General features: G+C 37.4%; 1 protein-coding gene across 8 annotated transcripts in view; it reads right to left on the reverse strand.

The window, feature by feature from the left end:
* Positions 1 to 19,497, reverse strand: part of LOC106088524 (cAMP-specific 3',5'-cyclic phosphodiesterase) — a 692,903-nt gene that overhangs the window by 134,806 nt on the left and 538,600 nt on the right. For 3 of the 8 annotated variants that reach the window (XM_059368226.1, XM_013254130.2, XM_013254123.2), the window contains one exon: positions 423 to 1,880. The exons of the other annotated variants lie outside the window; for them this stretch is intronic. In XM_059368226.1, coding sequence (XP_059224209.1) covers positions 423 to 1,645 — 1,223 coding nt within the window. In that variant the 5' untranslated portion in view covers positions 1,646 to 1,880. The remainder of the gene's footprint in view (positions 1 to 422; positions 1,881 to 19,497) is intronic. 8 annotated transcript variants of the gene reach the window in all.

Here is a 19,497-nt window from a genome sequence, read left to right on the forward strand (position 1 = left end):
TGGCCGGAGTGGTTTTTAAAGCCCATGCTTATGCCTAGACATCATAGCCCGCCGAAATATTTATTTGTTGCATTTGGATTTACCATACCATACCAAATTACTGATATTTAACCATTTTATCGATAGTTCACCATATTACCGATAATTCACCACAGTACCGATAATTCACCACAGTACCGATAATTCACCATATTACCGACAAATCACCGTATTACCGATAATTCACCATATTACCTGTAGTAAACCATACTACCGATAATACATCATACTATGGCTATGTACATAGACTAAGGACTGATCAATTTTACAGTACGAATTGTCGCTAAACAGTCTCTGCAAAATGTTCATAAAAAATTTTAAAAAAATATATACTTTGTTTATATTGTTAATGTATAAATGCATGTTCAATTAATGTTCAATACCTGCCGGTGGTGCGTCGTCTGGCCCCGGCAATTGTCATTCTGGATATATGACGTCTGATGCGGCCACTCGATCTACGCTGTTGATTCGATACCGAACGCACACTATATTCGGTTGCGGTTGAACTACGCCTACGATCGATGGGTATAATGTCCGAACACATAGACGTCGATATAATCGAAGCCGTGGAACGTCGTTTAGCTCCGGTAAAGGTACAGCCACTTGACGATGTTGTGGTAGCCGATGAATCGGAACGCGAAAAGAGTGACGAACGTTTGCTACGACTAGACGAAGTTCCAGCTGCGTCTTGTATGTTGCTATAGAATTCTTCGGTATCACGATCGTAAGAATCGTCAGCCTCAACTTCGTTGTCCCCAAAATGAGGATCACTCGATTCCCTGGTCGTGGTCAAACGTTCGTCCTCATCCGAGGGTACCAAAGTGTCGGAGTGTCTTAGATAGCCGTTGCTAGAACTGCGATGAATGTTTGAAAGCGACGACAAGCCACGATCACTATCCCGATCACGTTCACGGTCACTACCGCGTTCACGTTCACGATTTTGCACAGAGGAACCGTTTATATCACTTTCAGCCGAAGACTTTGAACGAGCGGCTGTATAAAAATCACTAGCAGCCGTCTCGTAATCCGACGAAGCTCGGCTTGGATGGGAACGCGAGGACAGTGTGGCCGAACGATAATAGGTCAACGAGCTATTACTATCGGGCGAATGGGCTCTGGATGGGCTCAATGAACGCGGTTGTCTTACTAGGCGAGCCACTCGTGAGCTGGTGGGTGTGTGTTCTGAATCGGAATCACCACCTCCAACACTGCCGCTAAATGTCACTTCATGGTATTTGGAGGATTTTCTGCGTGTCGTAGAATATTTTCGTGAAGGCGCTTCAACACCTGTATTTTGGCTTAATATGGATGAGGTGGTGCTTGTGGTGGCCCTCTGGCTTGATTGTTCATACTCCTGTTGTTGTTGGTGTTGTTGCTGTTGTTGGGGGTTATTTGGCACTAAATCCGTTTGGTATTGCTTCTGATGTCTGCCATTCGGGGACGGTGGGTTCGAGTTTGCCTTATAAGCACGCTGGTGTCTTCTTTTGTCGGCGTTGGCAGCACCTGCTGCTGCTCCTGCTTCAATGGCTGGATAATCACCGCCACGCCTTCTTCTCCAGGGAAACGCCCGTATAAATGCAAATATTATGAAAAGCGTTGCAATCATAGCCGTTGTTACATTGTTTGGTGGAAGTTGTTTGATCAAAAATTCTCAAAACGCCAAACGTTTTGAAATTCTTCTAAGCGTTTCTTTTTTTTTCTCACTATTCGTTCGCTTTAAATTTGCGCGTTTAAAAAATGTTTTTCTAATTTTTGGAAAAAAATTTTTTTCTATAATTTATTTCACTCTCGTTGTAGGAAGTTTCGTTTAGTTTCAGTTCTCTAAGATTTTCGGCGATTTACTGCAAAAAAAATTTGAAAGGGTAACAATTTAGAGTGTGAAATTTGTTGTGGTGTATTTGACCCACTAGTATGAGGTGAGATGAGTGCCTTTTGGTTTCTCTTTGAAAATTTCCCAAGCAGTTGTTTGTTTTCTTACTTTTCTACAATTTTATGGCATTTTCTGCATGCCTTTTGAATGGGTAAAATTTTTTCTCAACTCTCGTTTAGCAATACATAATTGTGTGGGGCCAAGAGTTTTTGATTAAATCATTTTGTTTTTTTTTTCTATTTATTTTGGTTTTGTGTTATTGTTTATTTAATTTGTTGGCTTAACTCGCATCAAGATCACAATAATATCTTTGGGAGAAAAAAAAACGAAACGGTGGAACCGCAACACATTTGGCTATGGGCCAGACGAGTGCCAATGCTAGTAAGACATCTGTTAGACAGACATCCCCCATGTACATAAATACGTACTTTTACTTGAGATTGATTACTCATGATGTGTTAGAATAAACAATTGACCCCTTTAGAGATTAGAGAGTTCGACGAAACGGTTCAAAAGTCAATATAAATTGTGATTTTAGCCCCTTTCTAACTGAAGCGGACCGTTGCGCTGCGCCGTCTTTCACTCTCTAATAAATTATAAATAATTTATAAAATAAATTATTTGATCCCATGGTCGGTAAATAGATCATGTTTGGGGGGTGTTTTGGGGATGGGACAGTCACTCAGTTGCTTTATCCCAAATGTAGATTTCAAATTTGTGCTCTACTCCCAAATACTTTCCATTTGCCATGGTCGGTAAGTATGTCCAATTTGGGGTTGTCTTGATGGTGGGTAGTGCAACCAGACACTTGGTCCTGAAGATAGATATCAACTCTATGCTTTATTCGCAAAAACCTTTCACTTGAGACCAATATTGCCATGGTAAGTAAATATGCCCGATTTGGTGAATGTTTTGGGGTTGAGCGGCCCAAAGACTTTTCCTCACATTTGGATATCATATTCGTTTTCTGCTTTCAAATACCTTTCATTTAAATCCCATATTGTTATGATAGGTCCATATATCTATTTGGCGAGGTTTTGAGGTGGGGGCTCGGATAGCAAATTTTTATACCATACACCACTACTGTGGAACAGGGTATTTTAACTTAGTCATTGTTTTTGTAACACCCAGAAGGAAGAGATATAAACCCATTGATAAGTTTGCCGATCGAATCAGAATCGCTTTCTGATTGGATTAAGCTATGACCCTCTGTCTGTCTGTCCGTCTATCTGTCTGTCTGTCTGTCTGTCTATCTGTCTATCTGTCTATCTGTCTGTCTGTCTGTCTGTCTGTCTGTCTGTCTGTCTGTCTGTCTGTCTGTCTGTCTGTCTGTCTGTCCGTCTGTCAAATTACAGGTCACAGTTTTCACCTAGAGACAAAGCCTATTGAAATTGGAAAAAATAGGTTCAGATTTGGATATAGCTCCCATACATATGTTCTTCCGATTTGCAATAATAATGCAATAAAATGGTCATTTGTCAAACGATTCTGTCAAAATTTGGCAGGAAGGATTTTTTCATGACACTCGACATTACAGGTGAATTTCAGGGAAAACGGTTCAGATTTAGACATAGCTGTCATTTATATATATATATATTGGGTTGCCCAAAAAGTAATTGCGGTTTTTTTAAAAGAAAGTAAATCCTTTTTTAATGAAACTTAGAATGAACTTTAATCAAATATACTTTTTTTACACTTTTTTTCTAAAGCAAGCTAAAAGTAACAGCTGATAACTGACAGACGAAAGAATGCAATTACAGAGTCACAAGCTGTGAAAAAATTTGTCAACGCCGACTATATGAAAAATCCGCAATTACTTTTTGGGCAACCCAATATATATCTGTCGCTCGATTTTAACTTCTAGAGTCACAGCAAGCGCATTTATTTACCAATCTTGCCAAAATTTTGCACAACACTTTCCTCGATGACTACCACAATATCTGAGAAGTTTGCTCGAAACCGGCTCAGATTTAGATATAGCTCCCATATATATATTCGTCCAATGTTGACAAATATTGCAACAATATGCCCATTTATTAAACGATACTTTCGAAATTCGGCACGAAGGATTTTCCGATTTTCACTCCAAGAGCCACTGCAAACGCATTTATTGACCAATCTTGCCAAAATTGAGCACAACGCTTTTCTCCTCGACTTTTAAATATCTATGAAGTTTGGTCGAAATCGGTTCAGATTTAGATATAGCTCTCATGTATATGTTCGACCGATTTTGAAATATTACAATAAAGTGCTCGTTTGTTAACCGATTCTCTCGAAATTTGGCAGGAAGGATATCCTTATGACTCTTAACATTACTGGTGATTTTCATCGAAATCGGTTCAGATTTAGATATAGCTGTCATACATGCATATCCCCCGATTTTAACTCAAAAGAGCCACTGCAAGCGCATTTACTGACCAATCTTGCAAAAATTTTGCATAACTCTTTTCTCGACAACTACTACAATATCTGAGAAGTTTGCTCGAAATCGGTTCAGAGTTAGATATAGCTTCCGTATATATGTTTGTCAGATTTTGGGTGATTTGCAATAATGTTGTCATTTGTAACACTGGAAACTTCAGATTGTACTTGGCAAAACTTTAGGGTTGCGTTGGCCAGAAACTTATATAGCAACCCTCGTATAATTATAGACAGTGGAGGTCATCATGATTCAGATGTAAGCATGTCAGAAACCTTGCGAAAACATAAGAAAAGTTTTCAGCGGTAGTTATCCCCTTCTAAGGCTGGAAACTATTCATGGAAAAACTTCTCCCCAAGAGGTGTCGCCCTGTGGCACGTCGTTCGAACTCGGCAATAAAAAGGAAGTCCCTTTTATTTTGACATGTTGACCATTTGTTAAAAATTTTTGTCGTTAATAAAAAGACGGAAAGCAAAGGTACTAGCATTAAAAACAAAATTGCCTAATATCAAGTAAAAAAATCTTTTGCCAAAGAAAATTTTTATTAAAAAGTTTAACATGTAAAAGCGTTATGTTCGGCAATGACGAATATTATATACACACTACCATGGATGTCATCTGACAAGTGCTTTGGATGATTTTTTCATATATATGGGAGCTATGTTAAATTGAAGACCGATATGGAAGTTATAAGCCATACAAATATACCACGTTCATTAGCCAAATCGTATAGTAACTGCGCCCTCTAGAGTCTAAAGAAAATCAAATTGGGAGATCGGTTTATATGGCAGCCAGGACTTAGCCAAAGTGGGTGACCGATCTGCCGAATTGACGTCTTAGGCCCATTAAAGCTACATTTATTATTCGATTTCGTTGAAATTTGGGACAACGAGTTGTGTTAGGACTTTCAACATCGTTGAATAATCGGTTCAAATATCGGTTCCATTTAGACCGACCTCTTGATTTTTAGGTATTGGGCCCGTTAAAGGTGCATTTATTCTCCGATTTCGCTGAAATTTAGGACAGTTAGTTATGTAAGGCCCCTCGATATCCTAGTTCAATTTGGCTCAGATCGGTCCACATTTGGGTATAGCTGCCACATTGACCGATCTCTCGATTTAAATCCTTGGCTGCATAATAAGCGCTTTATTGTCCGATTTCATAAAAATTTGATATAGCGAGTTGAGTTAGGCTTCTCGATAATTCTATTCAATATATAAAATAGAGCTGACATATATACTGATCTTTCGATTTAAAGTTTTAGACTCATAAAAGGAATATTTTTTAACCCTTTCTTGGGTCTTGACTTCTTGAGCGTCTAGAGGGCACAATTCTTATCCGATTTGATTGAAATTTTGCACGTTGTGTTTTGGTATCACTACCAACAACTGCGTTAAATATAATTCAAATCGGTCCATGGTTTGATATAGTTGCCATATAAACCGATCTGGGATCTTGACTTCTTGAGCCTCTAGAGGGCGCAATTCTCGTCCGATTTGACTGAAATTTTGCACGTAGTGTTTTGGTATCACCTCCAACAACTGTGTTAAGTATGATTCAAATCAGTTCATAATCTGGTATGGCTGTCATATAAACCGATCTTGGATCTTGACTTCTTGAGCCAATAGAGCACGCATTTCTCATCCGATTTGGCTGAAATTTCGCATGAGGTGTTTTGTTATGACATCCAATAACTGTGCTAAGTATGGAGCAAATCGGTACATTACCTGATATAGCTGCCATATAAACCGATCTGGGATCTTGACTTCTTGAGCCTCTAGAGGGTGCAATTCTCATCCGATTTGAAAGAAATTTTGTACAACGCCTACTCTCATGACCTTCAACATACATGTCTAATATAGTCTGAATCGATCAATAGCTTGATGCAACTCCCATATAAACCGATCTCTCGATTTTGCTTCTTGAGCCCCTACAAGGCGCAATTCTTATCCGAATGAATTGAAATATTACACAATGACTTCTACAATGTTCAGCATTCATTTATGGTCCGAATCGGACTATAACTTGATATAGCTCCAATGCATGTATTTTTTTCTATAACTTCCAATATGTATGGTCTAAATGGGTCCTTAAGATGATATAACTCGTATTTGAAATATTTTTGATAAAGTCCATATTTATCATATGCATGAAAACGTTTCTTTGCAAAGCTCACACGCGTATGTATTTTTTTTAATATGAATCTTTGTGAATTTATATTTATATAAATGTCGATACATTATTTATTTCACAATAACCTTGCCAAAGAATTTTTCTCAAAACTATTATACCAAGACCAATGACCTATAAACATAATTTTAGCATTCTTCCAATGCAAAAATCTATCTGGAATGTATCAAATATTTTGGCTGCCCTTAACTTTTTTTGGGTCAATGGACTACAAAAAAATGTTGATAATAACCGGAAAAAACCCCACAAATATCATTTGTTATTGTAAGAAACCAGTAACACCCCCATTTCTCAACCCAATGGCACGGCCAGATAAGCAGGTGATAAAAACAAAACCTTTAATGACGCACAAATAAAACAGAAATATTTTATATTTGTTTTGTTTATTTGGCAAGGCCACAGATATTGTCAGCCTTTATTTGGTGGTGGCTAAAGTGCTGCTAACCAATTTGTTTCCAAGGAAGCAGGCCGTATAATAGCCAAACATAAATCTTACAAAGAAAAGTGGGAATTTTTCTAAAAAAGGGGGTGTGTTAAATAAAAACTGAAAATTTGTGCATGTTTTTGGAAGAGAGATCATTAAACTGCAAAGGTTATATAAGGAATTTTAATAACCTTGAAATAAAATTGGCAAAATAGTTTAAACCCAATTTTCTCACTCTTCTCTGGCGCTATCTTGCCGACTTCTTGTTCTCTTCACATGTGGCACATGGCTAATTGCTGTCGAATTGATGTTAATCATTGATTGCCTGCCATCTCAAAAATAATGAAACAATAAGAAACCCCCACTCAAGTGAAATTTTGGTAATTTTTCACACCCTCCCCATTTGATAAAAAAAAAATGTGAGTATCCACCATGATTGTGCTATCGAATCTTTACTCAGTCTCATCTGACACCACATAAGATGAATAGATATTGAGAAAAAAGCAAAAACACCGAAATACCAATTTTTAATTAAACTGCTGCCGATGTTCGACAAGTAATTACAGCCAGAGTAAAAATATGTCTGAGAAAATGATTGAAATCGCAATTTTTGTGATTTATGGAAGAAAGCATGTCAAGAAAAATGTATCATACAAAAAAATCAAAAAAAAAAAAGAATGGTAAAAAAAAAATTATAGAAAAATTGCCTGTACTATTGGGTTGCCCAAAAAGTAATTGCGGATTTTTTAAAAGAAAGTAAATGCATTTTTAATAAAACTTAAAATGAACTTTAATCAAATATACTTTTTTTACACTTTTTTTCTAAAGCAAGCTAAAAGTAACAGCTGATAACTGACAGAAGAAAGAATGCAATTACAGTCACAAGCTGTGAAAAAATTTCTCAACGCCTACTATATGAAAAATCAGCAATTACTTTTTGGGCAACCCAATACAAGTTTTTGATTTTTAATAAATTTTTTTAGTAGATTTTATTGTATGTCTTAAGAAGACATTTCATTGATTTTGTGTGATTATATCAAAAATATTTACAAAAAAAAAAATTACTTTTGCTATTTTAAATTATTTTTTTCACGTAACCAACACGCAGGGCATGTCCCCTATATATGCAGTGCATTGCTTTGGCAATTAGAAAAGTTAAGGGTTGGAGGGCGGAAAGAGGGAGTAGTGTTTATTGATATTCGTCTTAAATTTCTGAACGTCAATGTCGGTGGGAAAGACATTAGCCGAAAGTCGATTCCACATACGAATGGTTCGGGCGAAAAATGAATTTTCTCGGTAATGCATGGTTTGGTCGACTGGCCAATCAATTACAAACGGGTGTGAGTTCCTGGCAAGTCTTATATTCCTGGTGAATATCCTAACATCAGGGATAAAAAAAGACGAATATCCCTGGAACACACGCCATGAATACAACGCTACCCACATTCTGACGATGTTCAAGAGAAGCAATACAGTTGGATACCCTACTGTCTGTCCCCAATCAACACCATCGCTCTCCGTTGAACCCGGTCAAGTAGCTCTAAGGATGATTTTGGAGCTCCTGCCCATATATGAGAGTTATATTCCATCCTCGGCCTGATGAAGGTAGTATAGATATTGAGAAGATAAGAAGAAAAGGTGAAATATTTCTTGCATGCTTAAATGCTTCTTTCGGCACTTCGAATACGTGTTTTGACCAACGGACATCACATTGTATCTTCAAGCCCAGAACATCAAGAGCATCTGACTGACAAGAATCTATCCAGAAAGTCGTTTTATAAATTTACCTAAGATACATTTTCATTAAAAACCAGTAAGGAAAGGCAAAAGTGGAGAGGTGCCTACTGCATAATACCCTACACCTACAAGTACAAAGTGAAACTACTTCTTATTCTGAACCAATTTTGATGGACCCCGGCGCATGTTTTCAGATGGGTTATTAAAGAATCCGCATCAAATTTCGAGCACAGCGAAAATGTTAAAACTGTAATAATAACAATTTTTGTTTGTTTCTCTTTCGAGACGGGCTCAATGATCGTAGATTTTTCTTTGCAAATGCAAAAGGAAAGCCAGAGATTGCAACACACACCAACCGCTATGGGACGCGTATCGCTTTTGGTTAGAAGACTATTCAACCATATTAAGTGTGATGACTTCAAGGGCCGCGCATTGGTATGTTGTATTTGAATCGTATTAATTGCGAAAATGTCTCAATGATACAAATACCACATTAACCACGCTCGACAATCCTGTCTAATAGCTGTACTTTTTCCCAATGCATGTGTTTTTGTGTAATTACAGACTTTTTTTTTTGTGACAACTACACTACTCCTATGGGCGCCCCGGTAGCCGAGTTGGTAGAGTGTTTGGATTACCAGTGCAGGGGTCGTGGGTTCGATTCCCGCCAGAAGCCTTGGTCTATCGCTACTATGGTATCCCAATGGACTTAAAATTGTCTAAGTGAGTCTGTAAAGGACTGTCACTCTTACCTAACCTAACACTACCCCCGTGGTTCACATGATTCGGTGCATCTGTTGAAAGTTGTATGGGTGGCTTCGAATGCTACACAACGGCAACGGCTCTCGTTATTGCTCGTTAATAATTACGGTTGACAAATGACAACATTATTGGAAATTACCCAAAATCTGACAAATATATGTATGGGAGCTATATATAGATCTGAACCGATTTCTAGCAAACTTCTGAGACATTGTGGTAGTCTTCGAAGAAAGCGTTGTGCAAATTTTTGAGAAGATTGGTCAATAAATGCGCTTGCAGTGGCTCTAGGAGTGAAAATCGGTCAATATACATATATGACAGCTATATTTAAATCTGAACCGATTTCTTTTAAAATCACCAGTTAAATTAAGAGGCATAAGGATATCCTTCCTGGCAAATTTCGAGAGAATCGGTTACCAAATTAAAATTTTATTGCATTATTGCTGCAAATCGGATGAACATATACATGGGAGCTATATTCAAGTCTGAACCGATTTTCATACCCCCCACCATTGGATGGGGGTTTACTAATTTCGTCATTCTGTTTGTAACACCTCGAGACCCCATGAGGTATATATATTCTGGATCGTCATGTCATTTTAAGTCGATCTAGCCATGTCCGTCCGTCTGTCTGTCGAAATTGAAATTTATCGCTTGAAATTTTGCACAAATACTTTTAATAAGTGTAGGTCAGTTGGGACCGTAAATGGGCCAAATCGGTCCATGTTTGGATATAGCTGCCATATAAACCGATCTTGGGTCTTGACTTCTTGAGCCTATAGAGGGCGTAATTCTCGTCCGATTTGGCTGAAATTTTGCATGAAGTAGTTTATTATGACTTCCAACAACTGTGCTGAGTACGGTTGAAATCGGTGCATAACCTGATATAGCTGTCATATAAACTGATCTTAGGTCTTGACTTCTTCAGCCTCTAGAGGGCGCAATTCTCGTCCGATTTTACTGAAATTCCGCACGTAGTGTTTTGGTATCACCTCCAACAACTGTGTTAAGTATGATTCAAATCGGTTCTGGTATGGCTGTCATATAAACCGCTCTTGGATCTTGACTTCTTGAGCCTCTAGAGGGCGCAATTCTCGTCCGACTTGTCTGAAATTTTGCACGTGGTGTTTCGGTTTTACTTCCAACAACTGTGTTAAGTATGACTCAAATCGGTTCATAATCTGGTATGGCTGTCATATAAACTGATCTTCGGACTTGACTTCTTGAGTCTCTAGAGGGCGCAATTCTCATCCGATTTGAAAGAAATTTTGCACGTGGTATTTTGGTAACACTTCCAACAACTGTACTAAGTATGATTCAAATCGGTATAGCTGCCATTTAAATCGATCTGGGATCTTGACTTCTTGAGCCTCTAGAGGGCGCTATTCTCGTCTGATTTTACTGAAATTCTGCACGTAGTGTTTTGGTATCACCTCCAATAACTGTGTTAAGTAGGGTTCAAATCGGGTCATAATCTGGTATGGCTGTCATATAAACCGATCTTGAATCTTGACGTCTTGAGCCAATAGAGCGCGCTATTCTCATCCGATTTGCATGAAATTTCGCAAGAGGTGTTTTGTTATGACTTCCAATAATTGTGCTAGGTATGGCGCAAATCAGTACATAACCTGCCATATAAACCGATCTGGAATCTTGACATCTTGAGCCTCTAGAGGGCGCAATTCTCATCCGATATGGCAGACATTTTGTACAATGGCTTTTCTTATGATCTTCAATATGCCTGTTCAATATGGTCTGAATCGATCAATAGCTTGATACAGCTCCCATATAAACCGATCTACCGATTTTGCTTCTTGAGCCCCTACAAGGCGCGATTATTAACCGAATGAACTGAAATATAACACAATGACTTCTTCAATGTTCATCATTCAATTCATTTATGGTCCGAATCGGACTATAACTTGATATAGCTCCAATATAGTAAAACAGTTCTTACTCAATATTCTTTGTTTGACTAAAAAGAGATACTGCGCATATAACTCGACAAATGCGATCCATGGTGGAGGGTATATAAGATTCGGCCGGCTGAACTTAGCACGCTCTTTCTTGTTTGCAATTTCAATATGCTTCGTTTCTAGGACAAAAATTATGCCTGTACCAAATTTTAAGACGATCGGATGAAAATTGCTATCTGTACTTTGTACACAAATTAACATGGAGACAGACAGACGGATATAGCAAAATCCAATCAGAAAGTGATTCTGATTCGATCGGTATACTTTTCAATGGGTCTATCTCTCTTCCTTCTGGGTGTTACAAACAAATGCACTTAGTTATAATACCCTGTACCACAGTGGTGGTGTAGGGTTTAAACAGAAAAGATGACAAATATTTAGCAAAATTTTTGATATGTAACATTTTGCCCATTCAAATTTATTATGTATATAACAGTTTAATCATCAACCTTTTCCCTTAACTTTTTCCTATAAGATTGTATAATTTTTCTCCATGCTTTTAATATTTCACTTAAATTGCAAATAAAGTAAATAGACAAATTGCAACAATGTTGTCTGCAATACTGTGAGTAGAACGCCAAGTGGAATCTTTACTAGGTATGGTGCATTTGACATTATAAATTACAACTAAAGTTACATTCAACAGAAGACATTGTTTAAGGTTTACCCTTCCATGACAGAGTCGTATAAGAATGCGACGTCAACATTGTCAACTCAACTCGAGTACTACTAACATGGGAAGTAAAAACATATTGTAGTACAATTTTGTTAAGGATGTATTTGTCGTTAAAGTTTAAGTGTTCAAATTGATTGCAATCAGTTGCATTACATGGTTCATTTGTCACAGTTCGAGTTATCTAACAATAAGGTGGTTATAATAAAGAGTGAAAATATTTTCAAAAATTATGTGTAGATGTTGGGAAAACTATAAAATTTAAATGAGAAAATATTTTCATTGCACAAAATGTGGAGCCTGGTACAAGTATGCGTATAACTGATATTAATTATAATAGGACAGTGTTGCGTATGAATAATCATAATTTCAATGTTACTCATATGACACGGCAACCACTGTTATAAATACGTATGGCAATGGCGATTCGTAATTTCAAATGCATTACAGGGTTTATTGAAAATATATAAAGTTATCGAGCCTTAAAGTGGGAAGAGAACATGAGGTCACCGTAGCATAGGGGTCAGCAGGTCCGCCTATGACGCTGAACGCCTGGGTTCGAGTCCTGGCTAGAACGTCAGAAATAAGTTTCAGAGGTGGTTATCCCAGCCTAATACTGACGAAATGTCGTCTGTATTAGGGTGAGGTATTTTGCGATTTAAAAACTTCTCCCCAAAAAGGTGTCACATTGCGGCACGCCGCGCTATAGGCGAAATGACCGATTTATCGCCGCAAAACTCAATTTTCCACTTGTTTAAGATAGGCAAAATTTTACCTCAAACGACCAAATACATTGCACTGATCTTAAAAATCGATTGTACATTGAATGATATGGTCCAGTAGAACAGCTGTAAGTTGTCAAACCAACATGTGTTTCAGCAGGTGAATACTAAGCATTACCACGTTTTTTTTTTTTGGATTATCAAACAGGCTATTAATTTGCGTTTGTCTTAACTAACTAAACAATAATTTGGGGTTTTCATTGAGAAAGGTATGTTAGAGGTGACTTTTTAGCTATTATCTTTTTGCCAACACTGCTTTAAACCACTCACGCACGTTTCGCGTTTTGTTTTACTGTCAAACATTTTCAGTTTGGTCTATAATTTAACCATGAATCGTCTTATAGACGAACCACGCTTACAAACAATTGAATTTTATTATAAAAATGCATGCTCTGTTAAGAAAGTTAATCGCGCGTTTCTTCCACATTATGGATGAAGCTCATTTTTTGCTCAATGAGTACGTAAATAAGCAGAATTGTCTCTATTGGAGTGAAGATCAGCCAGAAGCATTGCAAGAGCGACCACGTTCATTACTTTTTACTTGGAGGTGCAGAGGTTAGCTTGTGCGCCTATGAAGCTAAACGGCTGGGTTCGAATCCTGGCGAGAACATCAGATAAAATTTTCAGCTATAGTTACGGCTTCCTAATGATGGGGTCATTTATGAGGTATCATGCCATATAAAAATTCTCCCCAAAAAGATGTCGCATTGCGGCACGCCGTTCGGACACGGCTATAAAAATGAGGCCCTTACTAATTGAGCTTAGACTTGAATCGGACATTACTCTGTGATGTCTCATTGCAGCACACCGTTCGGACATGGCTATAAAAATGAGGCCCTTACTTAATGAGCTTAGACTTGAATCGGACATTACTCAGTGATATATGAGAAGTTTGACCCTGTTCCTTAATGGAAAGAATGTTCGTATTAGAATTTAATTTTTTTGTTGCTCTCTGCTATAAGTTGGGGAATACTAATCTCGTCATACCGTTTGTAACAACTCGAAATATTTGTCCGCACAATCTGTTCTTGATCACCATGATATTTTAAGTCGATCTAACCATCTCCGTCTATTTATCCATATGTCTGTTGAAAGCAAGCTATTTTTTGGTTACTCAAATATTTAAAAAAATACTTCTTATTGATATGGATCGATTGAAGCTGTAAATGGCCAAAATTTTAGACAATGGACAAAGTTTAGATAAACCTCCCATAGATTTCCAATTTAACTTTTTAAACCCCTGGAGAGCGCAATTGTTAACCAATTTGGGAAAAATATTGGACAATGAATTCTGTTGTGACTTCTAATAATTTTGCTGACTATGGCCAACAACGGTATATAACTGGATGAATCTTATCTTCTTATATATTGGGTTGCCTAAAAAGTAATTGCGGATTTTTTAAAAGAAAGTAAATGCATTTTTAATAAAACTTAGAATGAACTTTAATGAAATATACTTTTTTTACACTTTTTTTCTAAAGCAAGTTAAAAATAACAGCTGATAACTGAAAGAAGAAAGAAAGCAATTACAGAGTCACAAGCTGTGAAAAAATTTGTCAACGCCGAATATATGAAAAATCCGCAATTACTTTTTGGGCAATCCAATATAAAAATACACTTGTGTTTGTTTGTAGGTTTGTTTGTGTGTTCCTTATAGACTCAGAAATGGCTGAACCCATTTTCTTAAAATTTTTACTGATGGTGCATAATGATCCCCGTGGTGAAAATAGGGTACTAAATTTTTTGATATCTAAAGGGGAGCGGACCCTCCCCCTTAACCTAATTTTCAGAAACGCCAGATTTCGGTGATGGGTGGTGCGATTTAAGGGAAATTTTGTGCGCTCTCTTATAGTAACCTACACACAAAAATTTGGTATCCAAATTTCGGAAAGTGTACCTAGGGGGGCTGCCACACCCTAAAACCTACCAAACATATATTTAGACCAATCACGACAATATGGGACTCAAATAAAAGCTATTTTGAATAAGAAAACGAATCTGATATCCAATTGTCGGACCAAGTGCTAGGGGGATCACTCCAAGCCCCAAAACACCCATAAATCGGACATATATACCGACATGGCAATATGTGGCTTAAATGGAAGATGTTTCCGAGTAAAATACGAATCAGATATCCAAATGTGGGACCACGTTTCTGGGGGTCCATCCTTTCCCCAAAACACCCCCTAAACAGGACTTATTTACTGACCATGGCAATACGGGACTCAAATGAAAGGTATTTACGATAAGAAAACGAACTTGATATCCAATTGTTGGACCAAGTGTTTGGGAGGCCACCCCAACCCCCAAAATCGGACAAATTTACGATCATAGCAATAAGGGCTCAAATGAAAAGTCTTTGAAAATAAAGCACGAATCTGATATCAATATTCGGGAAAAGTGTCTATGGGACCACCTCACCCCCATAACAGCACCCAAATATGATTTTTAGAATAGAACACGAATCTGATATGTACTTTCAAAGCCAAGTCACTGAGTGGCCGCCCCATGACCCAAAACATCTCCCAAACCGGTCATGTTTGCCGACTATGGAAAAATGGGGCTCAAATGAAAGGTATTTGGGAGTAGACGATGAATCTGATATCAAAATTCGGGACCAACTGACTAGGAGACGTCCCACCACCATAACAACCAACAAATAAGACGTATTTGCTTACCAAGACAATTTTGGTCTCCAATACTGTGGAGCTCGGACATATTGGGTTGCCCAAAAAGTAATTGCGGATTTTTTAGAAGAAAGTAAATGCATGAACTTTAATCAAATATACTTTTTTTACACTTTTTTTCTAAAGCAAGCTAAAAGTAACAGCTGATAACTGACAGAAGAAAGAACGCAATTACAGAGTGAAAAAATTTGTCAACGCCGACTATATGAAAAATCCGCAATTACTTTTTGGGCAACCCAATATTTGCTGGCTTTTGCAATAGGGGATTTAAATGAATGGTATTTGAGATTAGAAAACGAATTTTATATCCAATTTTAAGGCCAATGGCAATATGGGGTTCAAATAAATGATATACAGATATATGAGAATAGAGCACGTTGCTGATATATTTTCGGTGCTTAGTGTTTGGGGAATCACCCCACTTCCCAAAAAACACCTAAATCGGGCATATTTACCGACCATGTCAATATGGAGCTTAAATGAAAGGTTTTGGGGGGCAGAGCAAGAATTGATACCCACTTTCGGGATCAATTTTCTGGGGTCTGCCCCTTTCCCAAATACCCCACAAACAGCAATTTTTTTACTGATCATCGCAATATGGGGCTCAAATAAAGAAACTTGGGAGTAGAAAACGAATTTGATATCCAAATGTAGGACCATGTATTTAGGGTATCACCCCTTCCCCAAAACACACCCAAAGGTTAAAAATATTTCGACCATATGAGAGCAATTTTTCGACCATATAGGGACCAATTTTTAACCAATTTGATTAAAAATTGTTGTGTTCCAATAACTCTGCCAAGTATGATCCAAATCGGTTTCTAACCTGATAAAGCTTCACTACCGGCAAAGCAAACTGATCGCCCCATTTGACTTCTTGAGTCTTTAGAGGGCGCTTTTATTATTCGATTTGGTTTAAATTTTGCAAGTATTGCTTTTGTTAATATTAATAAGCAAAAAGCTTTCTCTTGACTTAAATTGCCTTTAAAATTTTTTTTCAGTAATTGAAACTATAAACAAAGCTTTTCACTGTTTTTTCCCTTTTCAACTTCAGCAAATGTTAAAATTTAATCAGCTTTCGAAAACCACATTTAATTCCCTGTCACTTTAAATATGTTTGCCAAGTTCCACTTCATCGGAAGTGTTAGCAACAACACATGAAAAATCATACCAGAGGTTTTTTGTATCACAATCAAGTATGAAACGCAAATAAGTCTGAATGATGTGCCGGCATACATGTGATATGTATACTCAGGCACCTTTCAAGCTTTTTTGCCTTGGGGTTTCTATTGTTAAACTACCATTTGGATATCCATTTGACTCCTTTTTTCTAACTGATTGGATTTTCTGCATATAGTATTTGTTGTATATATGTTTTTAAGCCAACACAAACGTACTCTCACACACATAAATACATGTGATACATACATACATATATATCTTTATTTTATTCTGCCTTTGCTTTAAGTCATAAAAACGTCTTTCCTTTGTTTTTTTTTTTTATTTGCCTTTATTTCCTTCTAAGAAGTTCTTGCATGATGCTACTCAATGGTTATAATCCCTATATAGGATTTTGCTGCGGCGGAAATGTGTCGATACTGTCTTGTTTCCTTCCTGCAATATATGTTTCTTCTTCCTTTTGTTGTTTCTCTCTCACTCTCACATTGGGTTTGATTTTTGTGGAAGTGAATATGTGTGGCAGCAAGAAAAGGGTATCATATCGCAAGGTCTATGCGATATGTTTACTTAAACTTAATCAAATTGATTGAATGAATTGAATGTTTATTCAAACCCAAACCACACAAGCAACGTAAGTGGTAAATATGGAACAGAATCTGATAATTACCATACTTATTAACATGCTCTAACAGTCTGATAGAATTTCGGACATTGTAATGCTATTCAATTGCGTAAATATTATTTTAAGGAAAACATTTGGCTATGGTCTAGTATGCGTATGATTTATATTAACTTTTGAATAGGGGAGCGTATAATTGATGTGAAAGGAACAATTCGTACATTAAATAAAATGGGTTCGAGTAGTAGAGTGCTAATCACTTGTCTCATTACCATATAGAAGCAAGTTTTCTCTTCCTGCACTTCTTTTCTTGCAGCTGTATTTCTATTTTATTCGATTCTATTTTGATTTATATATTTCACATTATTATAGCCTCCACCATAGGATGGGGGTATACTAATTTCGTCATTCCGTTTGCAAAACATTGTAATATCCATTTCCAAACCCACAAAATATTTATTTCTGATCGTCTAAGACGATTTAACGATGTCCGAGTGTATGTCCGCCGTAGCGCAGAGGTTAGCATGACGCTGAACGCCTGGGTTCTAATCCTGGCGAGAACATTAAGAAAATTTTCAGCGGTGGTTGTACCCTCCTAATCTTGACGACATTTGGGAGGTACTGTACCATTTGGTATGGCAGCCATGTCAAAACTTCTTCACAAAGAGGTGTCGCACTGCGGCACGCCGTTTGGACTCGGCTATAGAAAGGAGGCCCCTTATCATTGAGTTTAAACTTAAATCGGACAGCACTTATTGATATGTGAGAAGTTTGCCCGTGTTCCTCAATGGAATGTTCATGGGTAAATTTGCATTTGTGTGTCTGTCCGTCCGTATGTCCGTCAGTTGTCATCACCCTACAGTCTTTAAAAATTGAGATATTGAGTTGAAATGTTGCACAGACTCGTATTTCTTCAATTCGCAGGTAAAGTTCTTGAATGGGTCAAATCGGATTATATTTGGATATAGCTGCTATACAGACCGATTTGCCGACCTAAAAAAAAGGTTTTAGGGCCCCGATATTCAAACCAAATATTGCCCATAAAGGACCATATCTACATATAGCTGTCTTATAGACCGATATGCCGGTTTAGTGTCTTAAGCCCGTAACAGGCGCATTTATTATCCGATTCCAATAAAATTTGAAACAGCGCGATGTTTTAAGGCTCCCGATGTCAGACTCAAATATGGTTCAGATCATACCATATATAGATATAGCTGTCTTATTGACCGATCTGCTGATTTAGGGTCTTAAGTCCATAAAATTCGTAATTATTAACCGATTTCGCTAAAATTTTAAATAGTGAGTTGTTTAAAGTCTACAGATATTCGACTCAAATATAATACAGATCGATCTTTACTCAGATATAGCTGCCATATAAAGATATCTGCCAATTAAGGGTCTTAAGCTTAAGACCTGTATTACCCCTCCCGTCATCTGACCAGCATATGGTCCACATCAGACTATCTAGATATAGCAGCCCTATAGATCAATCTTCCAATTAAGAGTATTAATCCAATAAAAATCGGATTTGTTGCCCAATTTCGCTGAAACTGTGACCTGTTTAAGAGTTCTCCCATTTGCATATTACTATAGATAACGTAGTAGAGTTGATTTAAAAGAGGATGGTGTGGGTACCACCATGTAGGTGGGTATACAAAATTCGGCACGGCCTAACTTATATCATAAATAGATCATAAATAGAGATATCATAAATAGAGATACTGAGCTGAAACTTTGCACAGATTCTTTTTTTGCCCATAAGCAGGTTAAGTTCGAAGATGGGCTATATCGGACTATATCTGGATATAGCTGTCATATAGACCGATCCGTCGATTTAGGGTCTTAGGCCCATAAAAGCCACATTTATTATCCGATTTTGCTGAAGTTTGGTACAGTCAGTTTTGTTAGGCCCTTCAAGATTCTTCTTTAATTTGGCCCAGATCGGTTCAGATTTGGATATAGCTGCCATATAGACCGATCCGCCGATGTAGGGTCTTAAGCCCATAAAAGCCACATTTATTATCCGATTTTGCTGAAGTTTGGTACAGTAAGTTGAGTTAGCCAGTCGACATCCTTCTTCAATTTGGCCCAGATGGGTTCAGATTTGGATATAGCTGACATATAGACCGATCTTACG

The sequence above is a fragment of the Stomoxys calcitrans genome, chromosome 4 (assembly GCF_963082655.1).
Source record: "Stomoxys calcitrans chromosome 4, idStoCalc2.1, whole genome shotgun sequence".
Taxonomy (NCBI): Eukaryota; Metazoa; Arthropoda; class Insecta; order Diptera; family Muscidae; genus Stomoxys; species Stomoxys calcitrans.